Below are 15,789 nucleotides of genomic sequence, written 5' to 3'. Positions count from 1 at the left end.
ACAGAAGGACAGACAGCCATGCTCTGGCTTCTGCTGTCGGAGTGTGTTTTAAAGAGCACAGTGGAGAACTTGTGCTGTTGGATTTAAGCCATGTTTGGTCTGGATGAGGCATTTTTCCCTGTGCATATGAAGCATTGGGGGAGTAAGAGCTGAGAAATTAAAACCTTGACAGATGAAGCTTGATCAGACCTTTCTGGCAGAGGTTCAGGTTGAGGCTTTAACTGTTATCTATTTTTTTAATTGAAAGAAATTAGCTTTACATGGTCAGGTGTCGAATTCTTGGCTTCAGTACATAGATTTTAAAAGTTACTACTTAACTCATTAATCCTAGGGGACAGAATAAAAATGGTGTAGGAATGGTGAATAGAGGTGGAAAACCTTCTGTACAGGAGTCTTTAATGTCCCTGCTAAAGGAAAGTGAATTTCTGGAGGCTCACCTATGGTTCCCTGTGTTAGCCATCAGGGCTCTTGCTTTTAGACTTGTGGTGGGGATGTGATTTGAGAGCAGCACTGCTCATTGTTTATTTTTTCTGATCTTTCAGAAAATTAGACAATCTCAGTTCTTTTCAGCTGTTCAGACAGTATCAATTCACTTCAGGCTGCTGTTTTTCAGGGTAAAAAGTTATTGGGAGGGAAGAATCCTGCTTGGTGTGCCAAATGTCTGTTCCAAGCATAGCTGCAGTATTGCAATGAGTATAAAAGCTGTCATGATTTCAGTAACCTGCTTTGTGTTCTAGCTCACGTTGGCACAGGAGTCCCAGTGATTTGTTCATATGGTGCCTCCTGATCCCTTGGGCTTCTGACTGTCTGATGTGAGTGATCTGTTCCAGGCCTGGGCTGGAAGGGGCTGTCAAAACAAGCAAGGTGTGTCACTGTCACCCCTTCATTAGTGGAAGGGCTCAGAGTTTCAAGAAGGAAGCCAACGGGCCAATCACTGTCACAAATGTTAAGTCCAGAACAGTGGAATTAACGTTGTGAGCCTGTTCTTCCCCTTTTCAGTAAATGTAAATCAGTCTGGTATTTTGTTCAGAGGGTTTGACAGAGACTCTGCTGCTGCACTTGGCACATACAGGCGCTGAGGTGTTGGAAAGAGGCTTCCTTTAGGTGAGCTGAAACGATACTTTGATTTAGTTAACCTGGTCCTTCAGGACATGTATGTGCTTCGTGCAAGTGGCCAGGTTGCTCAGATTTTGTTCTGTGTCCCTTGGGCTTGAGAAATTTATAATGTGCTCTGAACAGCACACTCAGATTATTGTGCTGAAATTAATTTCCCCTTTATTTGAAGCTAGCTTTGTCTTTGTTTGGCTAATGATTCACAACTCCACACGCAGGCTCTCAAAGGGCTGCTGCTCTCTGGCTTTTTCGCTGCAGGCACTGGGGTGAGCAAGCTGCTTCCGTGCTTGGGGCTGTCAGGCCCCTGTGCAGAGTAAGAGCAGGTGCCCAGCCCCAGCCCCACCAACAATTCAAAGAAACATCTCTCAGGTGCTTTGACACCAAGTTTCTGCTTGCAGGAGCTGTGCTGCTGCAGGGTTACTGAAACAGTAACCTCTGTTTCAGATCTTACTTTGAGTAATTTTTCATAGAAACTTCTCAACTGCAGGCACCCACCCAAGAAGAGTAACTGTGATCTGCGTTATGAAGTAGATGAAGGAGAAACTACTTTCAAATGGCTGTTGAATTTATTTGTTTGATAAATACAATCCTAACAAAATAAAAGTTAACCAATATTAAGAGATTTGTCTGAAGAACATTAGAAAAATTCATGACAATTCAATAGGAATTAGTGTGAATTAAACAAACAAAAAGTTTAAATATTGCCAGCAAATATAAAATGTATGTAACGAAGGCAAGGGAGAATGCTTTAGTTTACATTTGTAATCTGATCACATTTTCTGTGTTTATAAACTTTTTTCCAAATTTTAAAAAAATACTATGCTGTTTTTTTCTATAACATATCAAAGCATTATTTGTACAAAAATCAAATCATGGCCAATGATTCACAACAGTGCAATAGATAAAGAATACAACCACATCCAACAGGTGCTGAAAATAAATATCCAGATTAAAAAATAAGATAGCCTATATGCACTCTGTGGAGTTTCTGTCTATATATGGATTAAGGGCTGAGTCCAATGAGCATATCCGAAACATTAAAGGGCCCTTAAATGCCAGTGTGGGTGGAGGATTTTGCAGGGCAGAAGCATTAGGAACAGCCAAACCAAACCAAGTCCCAGGCAGAGGTGGTTGGTTTGTTAAACACCAACAGAAAGAGGCTCTTGCTGAACCCCTGTGCCTCTTGCTGGTGTCGCTCTTCGGGCTCTTTTGGAATCACAAGTGACTGGATTTGTGCAGGGAAATTCTGTATTGCTTGGTCAGGCAGATACGTCCTAAAGACAGACACTCGCATCCCTGCCTACAAGCAGTGGCTTTTTCCAAGAGATGGAGACATTTAAAATGGATGAAGACAAAGCTCTTGGCTACATGGCAGCAATGTGAACAGGGCCTGTCTCAAACAGGTGTGATGAGGGTGGTTAATGATGAGTCAGTGGGTTACCTACACTGCTAAAGGACATGGACATTTCCATCACACAGGGACATAAATAACATCTCTCAAGTTTTTACACTTATTCAGTACATCTCAGCACAGAAATGAAGCTTAAGGGCATGTTAGGTAAACACGATACCCCACAGTCTCCCACCGTTTCAGCCAACCCAGAATAAATTTAAAGCTCCCTTGTATATAATCTGCATCAGAAAGGTATCAAAGGCACAAGCAAGAAGTGACTAGGTTAATAAGCAGAAATAATGGTGAATGAGGATGAACAGATCCACAAGGCAAATCATTAGTAAGTGTGGGTGGGTTTTGTTTGTTTACTGAAAATGAGATCTTCCAATTCTGCTCCAGTGAACGTAAATAATGATTTTGGTTTGAAATAAAACTGTTACTGAATTATTTTGAATCACCTGAAGGAAACCAGTCTTGAAATAATCTGATACTAACTGGAAAACTCTTCTGGCCTCTCCAAACTCACCTGAGTCTGATGAGTAGAAGCCACAAGTATTAGAGACAAAAGTCTCCAGGGCTTAAAAGAAAAGTTTCTTTACAGAATGTACACAGCCACCAATAATTTGTGCAGTTTGACTCAAATTACAGTAATTTGCACAGTTCGGTTGATTTTATGCATAGCCAAGGAGCCGGATCAAATTGGAGTTTCTTTCCTGTCTTTACTTGGCGATGGCTTGACCTGCTGCTCCTTGCTTGCTTTTGGCTGCTCTTTGGCTGCTTTTGTCTCCAGGACAGTGTCTCTCTGCTGCTGGGAAACGCCCCCGCGCTTCTCCGGCTCCTCCTCCTCCTGCCCCTGCTGCTCGCATTTCGCGCGCTGCAGCAGGCGGAGCTGCACCCGCAGCTCGATGATGGCCTCGCGCTCCTCGTGAATCGCCTGGTTCAGGTGATTGTTCTTGATCTTTTAAGGAAGGGAAACAAATGTCAGGGGTGGCTCAGGGGTGTTTAGCACTGCTGGCCCAGATAGCAACAGGGACTTGCACACAGCAGCGATTTAAAAACTGTGTGTGGGTCACAAGCCTGGGGGCAAAACTGATGCACCCAACCAGTTTGCACCTGTGCAATCACGTAACCACCACGGGAGAGGACTAGTGAATGCTAAGAACCAAATCTTACCTCCAGTTCCTCGTTCTGTCTCTGCAAATCCTCCAGGATGACCTGCAGCTCCTCCTCATCTTCGCTCTCACTTTCACTCTCAGAAGAGTATTCCTCAGTTTCACTGCGGCCGTGCTGCTGGCGACTGAAAGACCAAGGGCAAGTTCTGCTTTAAACACTTCCATGAGTCTGCCAAGACTGTGGCAACATAAGAGACTTAACTTGCATCCCCTCAATCATCTGCCAATGGTTTAAAAAGCAAAATCAGACTTTCCTTTCAAAGCTTAATTTAATTTCCTAGTGATTTCCTAGGGGCATTCTTTTAGTGCACAGGGTCAAGTTTCTTTTAGATCATAATTCTGTTGTTAAAACAAGAGAAAATATCCTGCAAGATTTGAATTTGTCGAGACTTCAATAAAAACAAGTGGCTTTCTACTGTGATGTTCACTGGGTGAACTTTTAAGAGTGGTCTTTCAGCAAAACATTTATGTACTTTTAATCACAGTGTGCTGTCCCCTTTACCTTTGTATTTCAGCTATTTCTGCTCGGAGCCGATCTATTTCTTCCTTCTCGGAGGCAATCTGTCTCCTCAGAAACTGCTCCATGGCCAGCAGCTCCTCTTGTTCTGTTAAAATCTCGTTCTCCTGCAATGATCAGTTAGTTCACTTAAACTCCTGACTTTATTTCTTACAGGAGCATAATAGTAAGTATGCAATGATGCTCTTCTCTGAAATACTTTCAGTGGCAGTGCTTAGCATGTCTGCTTTGAACTTTGATCCATCAAGACCTCAAAGCAAATAAAAAGTTCAAACCCAACAATGTCTGTTCAAAATCCTCAAGATAATCACCATACGGAATAGTTGTGGAGATGACACACCAAATTCTGGTATGTTTGGCTGCTTTTCCTTAAATCACAGGGGAAAGCTCTGGCCAACCAGTAAAACAACTAGAAAAACGGAATTATATGTCTTTCATCTTCTCCCTTCTGTACTTTCCTCCTTACATTCATTTTTAAAGCTACAGAAAGCAAAAAAGCCTTATTTCCTTTGATCAGCAGGAAAGCAGTTAACAGTACTGAACCTGGCTACATTGGGAAGTGGTGATTTCTATGTACATGAACAACAAGGGCCATTTTTTTTCTTTCGCGTTGTCTCCTTTCTACTGCTAACAAGAGTCTCCTCAGCTCTGGGCTCACTCCTGCAGTCAGCATTCATTCCCTGCTTCACAACTGCCTTGTGGTTTTAATGGACACAGAGACCCCTTTGAGCCTGCAATGTCCCCTCTGCATCAGAAGGACAAAGGAGTGTTTAATAGATCTGAAATATAAAATACCATCAGGCAAACAGGTAAGTGCCTGCCAGCTACCTGTGCAAGCAGAATATTTATGACTTCTTCATTCTCATTCATTTCTTCTTTGGAGACATCCTCCTTTGAAAGGCTAGCAATTTCTTGTGCAATCTTTGTTTCACACTCCTGCCAGAGAAAGAAAACATTTAAAGGACAGCTTTCCTGGTCACTGTATTTACTCTAAAAAAGATTTCTTTGAATGCAATATTTTCCAAATTTAGAACCACCATCACAGTTGTCTTCCAAATTTTGAGCATGGTCTGTCCATCTGTGGGACATAAAATAGTTTACACGTCTCAGATTTGTTAACCTTGAGTCTTCCAGAAAGTCCTCTTGGTACTCTAGGACTTGGATGTTTTAAGCGAGTAATAAGCATGTGCCCTAGCAAACACTAAGGTCTTCATCACACACACATCTTTTTGTGAACAGCTGTGAAGATCTCCCTGTCCTTAGGGACAGAAAACACAATTGGTTGTCAGGCATGTAAAGTTAAAATGAGAAAATCTGCAGCAAAGAAGATTGAAAGGTGTTTTGATCTGGGTGCCTCTGCACTGTTACAAATTAGGATCTATGATTTAGCTGTCTGGCCTATAAACAGGAAAGTTACCCACCTGTCTCTTAGCTTCTCTTAGTTTCCTCTTAAGAGCTGTTAAGATTCTCTGCACCTCCCAGAGTCTCTCTTCTTTGGATAAGTCTTTTATCCCTGCCTGCAAGTCTCTGTGTAAACAGTTCAGAAGGAACTCCTAGAAAGATTGCCAAAGAAATTGTCTTTAAATATATTGTACCAGGTCAGATTGAAAAGGAAGATCTTTCATGTTTTGTAGCAATGGGCTGGGAGTTCTGGCTTTCAAACCTTGACATGTCCATGAACAAGTGTTAACACACACCCAGCACAGATTCAGAGCCAGCTGAAGAGCAGTACTAAAGAAACCACCCTCCCTAATGGGCTCTCCTGACCTTCCTCCCACAACAAAAGTATTGACCTACATAGCAAAGCACTCCATGGATGACACAACTATGAATGTCACAAGACCTTAACAACTTTCCACACATGAAAAAGGAAAGGAAATCATCAAGCTCTTCCCAGTGGTCTCCACTGATACGATATTGTGATGGAATTAAAGAATATGTTACAAACTTAGGAGAATTTTCTACTGAAAGTATAAAAGCCAGGGCAAAGATAAATAGAAAAACACTCAAGTAATTGCCAACCTGTCGTCTGATTTCTTCTTTGATGCTCTCCTGTGTTTCTGGAAGTGCTGGCATTGTTGCCATATTTGACCAGCGAAGAGGTTTTGTCACCTGCTTGAGGGTCACATTTCCAAAGAACTCTTGAACATGTGTAAAAAACACATACAGGACACGGTTGCTGATCTGCAAAGGACAGACAGACAGGATATTGGTTAAGATGATTTATTCACATCATTTTTATCTGCAAAGCACAGGGTCCTCCAGAAACAGCAGCCTTTAGTAAACTTTTCTGTGAGCCACAGTCACGTGAGTTTGTCTTTAGAAATTAAAATCTGGATTGAAAATTACCTTTACTTTCAACAATGTAGTGCTGGCCTCAAGGGATCACTTCACTGTTTCTCTTACCTGTGCATCTGAGGCATTTTCAGACTAAACTCAGCATCTTCACATCTCTTAACCCACCAGAATTGTTTCCACCACCAGTAGACGTAAAAATACTTTAAATCTCTTTGAACCCAGGTCAAGGCAGTTAGTAAGAGGGAACATCAACCCTACTGTGTTATACCTGGTGGCTGGCTACAACTTCTCTCTCTTCCCCCAACCTTTAAGTATTCTCTATAGCTTCTCTCTCAGATGACACAATATAGCAGAAAAAAAGTAGTATGAAAGCATCTTTCACTACATTCCCAGTTTTAACCTGAGACAGAAGAAGCATATTTATTTTGATACTTTATCTTCCATTAAAATTTTTTAAATTATCCTGAAAAAAATATTAGAGTTCTGTCACTACCTGCACTTCAATTGTTAAGATCTAGTTACCAACAAAACATGATCTGGCCTGTATTGTTTTACCCTAATTGTTACTTCTTTTCCTAGCTAGAGAGGTGTCTGGCACAGCAAAAGAGCCAGGAATAACACCCGGCCCTTTTGCTATTGGGGCTCCACCTGGACTCTATAATTATAAAGTCAGGCTTTTCTAACTTGTGGGGTTTGCTCTAAAAGACCCACACCCAATAATGCCATGTTTTCATCATGCACAGGACTAATTCTGAGCTGTATTTAATTAAATATTTCCAAGATGTCTATTAAGGAATCAAGCAATCCAGAAACCACAAAATCTTACTGGAAAACCAAGTCAGTTGTTATTCCCCAGCCATTTGGCTGCAGACAACAAACCCATTTTACTTAAGTCACTACTGCACCAGGAAGATCTATGTGCAGGACAGTGTTCATTAGCTTGATATTAAAATTAAGCAACTATATTTTCACTAAACTATCACTGAATCAAAATCCCACAGAAACTGTGTATCTGCATGAGTTATTGAACAAATTCAACATTAAATGACATCTCCTCATGACAGAATTGAAAGATAGCAGTCTTTGTAATACTCTGATGATAATCCAAATATCAGACCCACAGTATGCAAGCCCACATGCAGAAAGTCTTTTGTTCCCCCTTTCCCAGCATTGTGGGCTCCTGAGGCATAAAGAGGAGCTGTAATTTAGCTAAAGTGTATCAGACAATACCCAATTCCCACCTGCAAAAGAATTCCTACAAAGAAGTCTTTTTTGGGCTGCAGTTCTGTTCTAAGCCTTGCTGTGTGGTGCACGTACCTGGACAGTAGGGCTGAGCACTATAGAAATATTCTGGATGTTCATCTTTGTTTCCAGTTCCTTTGCAATAACATGGTCCATATGCACAATCAGCCAAGAAATCAGGAGATGGTTACACTCTGGCAGCTCTTTCAGCAGCCTCTGGCACTCCTGAACTTTCTCAGCTTCTGTGCTCTTTCCACAAGCATCTTCAAAGCGGGGCATGAGCTCTTTGGTAAGCAGATTTTCGGGCAGTTCCCGTAGGTACTGTTTGAGCAAGCTGGCGACTGTATTGGGCTCATATTCTTCCAGGTTTGGAGATTCTTCGCGATCATAGGCTGCCTTCAGCTCGTCAACTTTTGATTTAATTCCTTAAAATAGTTAGATCAAGAATTAGGAGAAATTTTGTCTGTAAATGTCTAACAGTTATAATGAAACTTTTTTTTTTTGAGATGCATTTCACCTTTCCTTACAACTGAACATAATTGAGAAACACCTTTTAAAATTTATCCACATGTAACAAAGTGAAAATTGTGACTCAAAATTACATGATCACTGGTTCTAAAAGCACTGATTATTGACTCCTATGAAGCAAAACCAAAGCACTGACAGAGCTCTGAATCAGAACTGGTGCCAGCATTCCCTGTCGTCAAGGAACATAAACCAGGGTGAGGAAAGATTGGGGAACTCAAGATCAATTGCATATTTGTATTAAGCTTCTTTCTGTCTGTTCAATTATCCATCCCTAAGTCAGGCAACAAATATTATTTTAGTTGAGATGCTGTGCAACAGCTCTACCTGTAACAGCTTTCCTTTGTCAAAACAAACCCCACACTTTTTAGTTTCCAAATTTCCAGCTGGGCCTCTTCAGTGGAGGAATCTCACACAGGATCATTGATTTGAGGCACCACATGAATAAAAATGTGTTCACATAATTATTTAATCCAGCCAAGATTTTCTACAAGGTGTTTGTATAAATTTAGTGACATTGCAATCTTCCTAAGCTTGGGGAAATTTCATTCTTGCAGCTCAAACATCCACACTTGGGTTACATCAACTTGGTGCACTGCCCTGGCTTGGCTCATACTCAATGAGCACAACTGGGCACACTCAGCCCCCGGAAAATGCCAGGAAAACATGCTCAGTTTCATGGCCAAAAGGAGCCATCACAACAGCTGCAGCCTGCTGAGGCATGGCAATGCTCTCTCTGAGCTCCCAATTTAAACAATCCTACACACACAAGAGGGAGCTGTTGCACTGGACAACACCTACAAAGGGCACAGCAGAAATTAAGGAAAACACACCTGGAAAACTCCCAACATTCAACACATTGTGTGTGAAAAAAAAAGCAACCAGAATGTTTCACTAGGCAGGACTAAGCAACTGCTTAAGGTGCTGCAGTATTTCTGTGTGCCTGCCAAACACCATGCAGATGGACAGCATGAAGACAGCTAATGAAGCCTTTAGAATATTTCATTACTGGTTTACAGTGCTGGGTAACTTGATTCAAAATGCTTTTCCTGAAATTCCTTTCCTTGCTTGCTCTTGTCTCCTCCAATGTACCCACAGAAGTACTTACAGGAGCTGCATTTCTGGTGCAGCTGACAAATAAAGGGGCTGTTTTGTCTAACATAACTAAAACTGAGGTTTCACTTATGTAAGCTGGTATTACACAACTACCACACTTAATTAGCTGCTCTTGCTAAGCTTAAACTGTGAAGCTTGCGTTTTCTGCTTATTAGCAAACTTGTTGAAAGAAGTTTTCAAGGAAAAATATACAACAGGAGTAACTGGGAAAAGCAACTTAGTGGGAAGCACAACCAATAAAATAATTATAGCTTATCTTTGCTTTTGCAATCAGCTACCATTGTATTTCTAAAGCAGAAGAAAAAGAATGTAAGTTGGCAATACTAACATGTTTTATTCATTGCCACCATCCCATGACAAAAGACCAAAAGAGGTGTGTTTTTACTGCCATTAAGCTGTACCTTCACATTACTAATTTTTTCTGGTACTTCAGACCTACAAGTTGGTTTAACTTTGGCTGCCTGATTATCTTTTGGATAATTAATGGAGCTATAAACAGTGTATCTAGATGTTGGAAGCGATAAAATAGTACAAAAATTGCAAGTAAAGACCTTAGGAACCTGCATGTCAGTGTGCTCAGAGTACCTGAAACTCTGTAGATGCCTTCACATTTCATGCCATACTTCTCTACGTAATCTATACATTCACGGAAAACTGCTGGCAGGCGGATGCCATCGTACATCATGGTCCTGTCTACTGCATCAGACAAAGGAATGCCAAACACGGGTCTGTGACTTGGAACATCCACTTGAGGTATCTCTGTCTCTTGAATTGGCTTTTTCTTTTTCTTCTTCTCTTTCCACTGTTTTACAACATCTGCTGCAGTTAAGTCTTTTGACTTCTTCTCTTTGTGTTTGTCTTCCTTATGTTTTTCTTCCTTGTGTTTTTCATCTTTGGGCTTCTCTTTTATTTTGAAATCCTTCTCCTTCTTTTTGGAAAAGCTGGGTTTCTTGAAGACATGTATTCCCTTGGACCGCTTCAACTTGGAAGGACTTTCCGCCTCATCACCGGAACTGTCCTCTTGAAACGCAGCGTAACCTTCCGCTGTTGGGCAAAGCAGGACAAGGGAAGGGGACAGCTGTGAGTCTGTTTACTTTCCAGACAGAAACAACAAGAAGTTGCACGTAAGGAGGAGAGGGAAGAAGCCACATGAATTAAAAAATACTTCCCATTTGACTCCTCAGAAGGTTTTCTTTAGTTGTTATGCACTCAAGGGTCGAGGATTAAATCAAGTTGTATAATTACATCAAAGATAAGCCACAGAGCTCCTGAACGATCTAAACAATGAATACTTTATATACTTACTCATAATGGCAATGTCCATCTTATGGGTTAGATTCCCATCTAATAGTCAAGGAAATGCAAAATAAAAACAACTGTCTGGCAACTTCTCTATGTTCCTGTAATCAACAGTATAAGAGTTGCTGTTAAGGATCATCTACTGCATACACAGAAGTCTAACAAACTTCAATTAATAACAAACTAAACTCAGCCACTTAAAGCCCCAATCCTTTTCCAGAATATTATGAATTTAAAGATGAGTATGAAGTTAATAAAGTTTCAGCCTCAAATAAAATACAAAAAACCCACCCCAAACCAAAATCAAAAAAGCACTAGCACTTACTTTTCACTAGATGAATAACACAATTCCTGTAACGCTAGAACAATACCTGCCCATGAAAGTGCAGATTTGCCTTAAAAAGCTCATGGGAGAGATTCAAACAAGTCCCTGGGCTGAGCACACCATTCCAGCAGCAAAAGTCCAAGTGCCGTCTAAAACATGCATCAGGTGCTTTTAAGTCACTACGCCTCTGCAGCTGGCCCTGCCTCACCTTCAGGCAAGAACACAAAAGTCTTCAAAGGTGGATTACAAAAAAACCCCCAACAAACACACCAACAAAAAAAACAACCCACAAACAAACCCAGCAACATGCAATCCAACACAACTTTCAAGTCCACTAATTTTAATTTTGCATACACAGTACCCCATATAAGAAAAGTAAGCCTGAAACCTGGTCAACAAAGGTGACATTTGACACGCCATCTGCACCAGCCAGGTTGCCCAAGGCAGTGGGCAGCAGGCCCCCATTATAGAGACCCTTCGAGGCTCTTCCACTACCTACAGGCAGAGCCTCTGCTCGAGTGAGGCAGCACTGACAGCCAAGTGCTTTTGCTGCCTGAATAGTTTTGGATAGAGGAAAATTACCCCCTTAGATAACGTGAACACATCATGCTAGAGACTATACGCTGTAATTTTTTTCAAGTGAAATATCAGCAGAAGAACCAGGGGGCATTCAGTCTTTCATCCTTCCAATTCCAAACTATACCAGACTGCAGAGCTTCTCAGCATTATTTCAGCATATCAAAGAACCGTCTCTATTTTGAAGTCTCCTTGACTGCTCTGTAGAAGATAGCTTGTAATAGTCAAACAAATATAAGAAATTTATTAAAGCATGGAACTAGTATAAAATAGTTACAATTGCTGGATCAGCTCAGTTTTTGCAGCTGATACTCTTCCCTAGGACTGCCAAACACACACTTTCCCAGAAGACTGAGAAAGACTGTAGAACTGCTCCTGTCCATGTAGATTTTAACACAAAAGTGCAAACATTAACTGAAGGACAAACAGCAGTCAGGTCATCTCCTCCCTTACTGGCTATGTAATTTACTGGTTTTTGTAAAAGAAACCCAGAAATGGGTAAGGATTCAAATCTCACTCTGGTACAGAAACAATGCAGATCAACCAGCTACAGGACAAAGCAGAGCACACTGTGTTTTATGAGAATAAGATGGGGCTGGCACCAAGGTTCAAGATGAACTTCAGAGATGTAATTTCCAAACAGGAAGCCAGATGTTCCCCAGATAGAGCCCACAACAATCTGCCCTCAGTCTTTCCTCCTGGGTAGCTGTGACAGCTCCCAGTCACACAGCGTGGGGTTCCCACAAGCACATCAGGACGTGTCAGCACTGGGACCCAAGCTGGGAGGTCGGTGCCACCACTGCTCACATGTCCCAACACTCCACACTGCAACACAAGCCCCGATGCCTTCCTAAATCTGTGCTAATGTAACACCAGCAAGAGAACATTACTGAAACTGGTATTTCTTGAATTCACGAGAAGGCATGAAGGAGCAAGTTAAATACAAACCCAGCCTTTTAAAATCTCAGCTACATAAGTCAACAAAGTTTAGAAATATATACTAATACAGATTCACACAGAATATCCCACCCATACCAAGAGGGGGTTTGCATGTCTCTCCAGAACAGCCCAATTTTCTTTACTCTGCTTTTGTTTATAAAATTGCTGTATCCCTTTCACCAGTGATATAATATATTGAAATATAAACAACTTAAATTTATACAGAAGAAAAATTACCAAAAGTGCTTGACAAATCAGGTAGTTTTAAATATGGAAATAGTATTACCTAGAGTATAGTAAACTGGTATTTCTGTTCACTGTTTCCTCAAGACTTCCAATACTAACAGTTCCCATTTTCCCATCACTCTACTCTATGTCACCGACATTTTCCTCCATCTATGACAATAGTACTAATGTAATAAATACTCCAATTTCACCAGCATAATGACATGGCATAATCTGCCAGTTCCTTTTGTTAGACCTTCCTTCCATAAGCATGCTTTCATTGCAGTTATTTTAAATGTATTGCTTCAAGTACAGCCCTTATCTTACTGAAAATTATGAAAAACCCTCTAAAAAATCCAGTGTTACTCTGGAAAAATCTAGTTTAGGAGTATAATCTTTGTCATGCAGCGAGTCCACTGTCTCTATCAGTCTGCATACTTGGGAATATTTCTCCTGTGTTCTCACAACAAAGCACTAAAGTAATGCTTTAGTATTTATTAACTCCAAGGGTAGCATTATTCAGAACTGCCACTTATCAAACCTACTGCAAGAGACATTTTGTCCATCAGGTCTCTGATGGGTTGTTAAGTAATTTATAAGTCTACAGCTGATTTGGCTCCCCAGGGAAATCTGCAGCATCTGTAATTAATTCACTGAAAGAAAACATGGATGGCTTTTACATATGAAAGAATTAGTAGGTCAAATATGACTGAAGTGCAATGCAAGCATTAGTTACCTGATGTCAGTCTGTCAGAGGGATTGCCATCAGATTGTACAGCATTTCTAAGTAAAACTAAGACAAACAAATGCACAATGAGCTTCAATAGATGGTTTCTACTTCCTCTCCTTGCCCACAAGATGCATTTTTATTATCAACAGAAACTTCCACCTTACAGACACTATCAACATTCACTATCCAACTTTCAATGAGATCAGTTTGTCTTTAATATTCACTTGACTCACTGATGTCAGCACAGCACTCTTAAACAAATTCTGCATTCAGATTACCCCACAGCACAGTGCCAGCAGAGCAAATGAAGCTGAAAAAAGAAATTTGTCTCACTTTATTTTGAGTTAAAATAATCACTGGCATTGAAAGGCAGACTTTTAAACTATCTGCAAATAGTGCTTTACTAGATAAACACACAGTGGTATATAGAGATACACAGTGATTTATCAGCAGAACAGGATGTAGCAACGTACCCTATTTATCCCAAAGATAAACCCTGATAGGAAAAGCCTTTAACCTTTATCAGGTGTAGAAAATTCTAATAACTTCTTAGTCTGTAGATCTGAAAACTGTATTCAGAGCTTCTCCATACACCAGACAGTAAAATAATGTTTTGTTTGCAAGTGGTTTGGTTTCAGTCCTCATCTACATTCCAAAGGAATATACAGGTCCCCCTGTCCAACACACTGAGGATCTGGTCTTCAAAAATATTTCCTGAAATTTCAAAGAGTTCATGCCAATGTTCCTATTAACCTTTCTTGTAATAGTTTGGTAAAATTCAAACAATTCTCCATTTTCCTGAGAATTGTACAAAGAAAACCAAGACTCTAAACAAAAAAATCTTAGCTGCATATTGAACCCATCCTGCCCACCAGCATCAATCTCAGAAGTAAAATGAATAAGCAGAGTAAGATCTACTACATACAGACTCTTTATCTACAGAAATTCTAATGGGTAGAAGAGTTTCTTCAGAAGTATTTTATCATCACATTTTTCTTCTGCAAGGAACTGCATATTTTATGGCTTTATCAACACATGATTAGTGACAGGTGGTTAAACATTTTCAAAAATCAATTACAGTGGTTGTTGTCTCAGATAATCCATTACTGCTTAACACAGATCCATTTTTGTTCTCCTGCTGCCACAGGACAAGTTCTGTTTGAGTGAGGGAGTAGATCTAATTTAAAACTATGCCAGTAAAAAGAAAATTCCTTTTAATCCCTAGTAAATCCCCTAATCTAACTCCCTCTACAGCCAACCAACACCCAGTCTATCACAGAAAAGGGAGAAATTAGTGCCTGAAACATTTTTCCAGTAGCTGATATTCCACATAAAAAACAATATTCCATCAAATTTTCTATTAGCTCCAAACCATTTTTAGCACTTTCCCCCCACAATAATTGCTGTGTATTATGAGATTACTGACACTAACCTAAAAAAAATCAAATCATTAAATAACTATATCTATATAAAAAAATGGAAAAGGATATTTTGCTAGCATACAAAAATGCTTTTTTGGTATAGGTAATAATAATGAAGCTAAGAGTACTTTGCAGAAATGATTTACCTGAAAAACCAAACTGAGTAACTTTGGGATATTTATCCTTCCCTTCCCCGCTGCTCTTCAAGCACTTCTGAAGTTAAATTTAGAGAATTATCAAAATAGCTCAATATTTTTGTGGGATTAAATTTAGATACAGTTTTAGGTGTTAGAATGACCTTGTCATTAATTCACTAATATTGCAAGTTCACCAAACACTCACTCTGTCATAATGTAATGTTAACTTGTCTCTTTTTTTGACTGACATGTTTGGTTATATTTGTTTATACCCCAAACTGCATGATCATGGCAAGTTGTGCACTGTTCAAATCCAAAGGAGGTAGCCAGAAAAAATGAAAAGAAACAATCTGAAGACATACAACAGAATTGAAAAGACAAAATAAAATGATGAATCAAAAGGATGGGAGGAATAACAAAGGCCAACTCTGGAAGGAAAACTCTTTTAAAATCAACCACGATAAGCAACTGTACAGAACACTTGCAATTTAGACAGGTAAAATGTCTGTTGAGGGTATATTTACAATATTGATTATTTTTGGAGTGTATGAGATGTACTGAAAGCTTGGTATGTAACTTACTCTTCTATCTAACTGGCAGTTATATGACAGACATGTATTAGGGCCAAAAAATGCTGAATGCTTTTTACTTTAGTGCTGCAAGAGATTATTTTGCTCTTCCCATGTTTTGCATTTTTGTGTTCTTCAAGGATTTTTTAATACCTTCAAAGTTTCTTTTAAAAACCAGAAATTGCTTTACAT

General features: G+C 39.9%; 1 protein-coding gene across 3 annotated transcripts in view; it reads right to left on the bottom strand.

Annotated features, from left to right (window-relative positions):
- Window positions 1-1,660: 1,660 nt before the first annotated feature.
- Window positions 1,661-15,789, bottom strand: part of RALBP1 (ralA binding protein 1) — a 32,617-nt gene continuing 18,488 nt past the window's right edge. For 2 of the 3 annotated variants that reach the window (XM_056483668.1, XM_056483669.1), the window contains exons 3-10: window positions 9,962-10,420; window positions 7,811-8,160; window positions 6,218-6,379; window positions 5,617-5,748; window positions 5,024-5,131; window positions 4,181-4,302; window positions 3,680-3,803; window positions 1,661-3,464 (exon numbers count right to left, since the gene is read on the bottom strand). In XM_056483668.1, the coding sequence (XP_056339643.1) occupies window positions 3,201-3,464; window positions 3,680-3,803; window positions 4,181-4,302; window positions 5,024-5,131; window positions 5,617-5,748; window positions 6,218-6,379; window positions 7,811-8,160; window positions 9,962-10,420 (1,721 nt within the window). In that variant the 3' untranslated portion in view covers window positions 1,661-3,200. Of the gene's footprint in view, window positions 3,465-3,679; window positions 3,804-4,180; window positions 4,303-5,023; window positions 5,132-5,616; window positions 5,749-6,217; window positions 6,380-7,810; window positions 8,161-9,961; window positions 10,421-10,681; window positions 10,777-15,789 lie in introns of all 3 variants that reach the window. The other variant, XM_056483670.1, reaches the window with a different exon arrangement.

The sequence above is a fragment of the Oenanthe melanoleuca genome, chromosome 2, assembly GCF_029582105.1.
Source record: "Oenanthe melanoleuca isolate GR-GAL-2019-014 chromosome 2, OMel1.0, whole genome shotgun sequence".
Taxonomy (NCBI): Eukaryota; Metazoa; Chordata; class Aves; order Passeriformes; family Muscicapidae; genus Oenanthe; species Oenanthe melanoleuca.
This window is presented reverse-complemented; position numbering and strand designations above follow the sequence as displayed.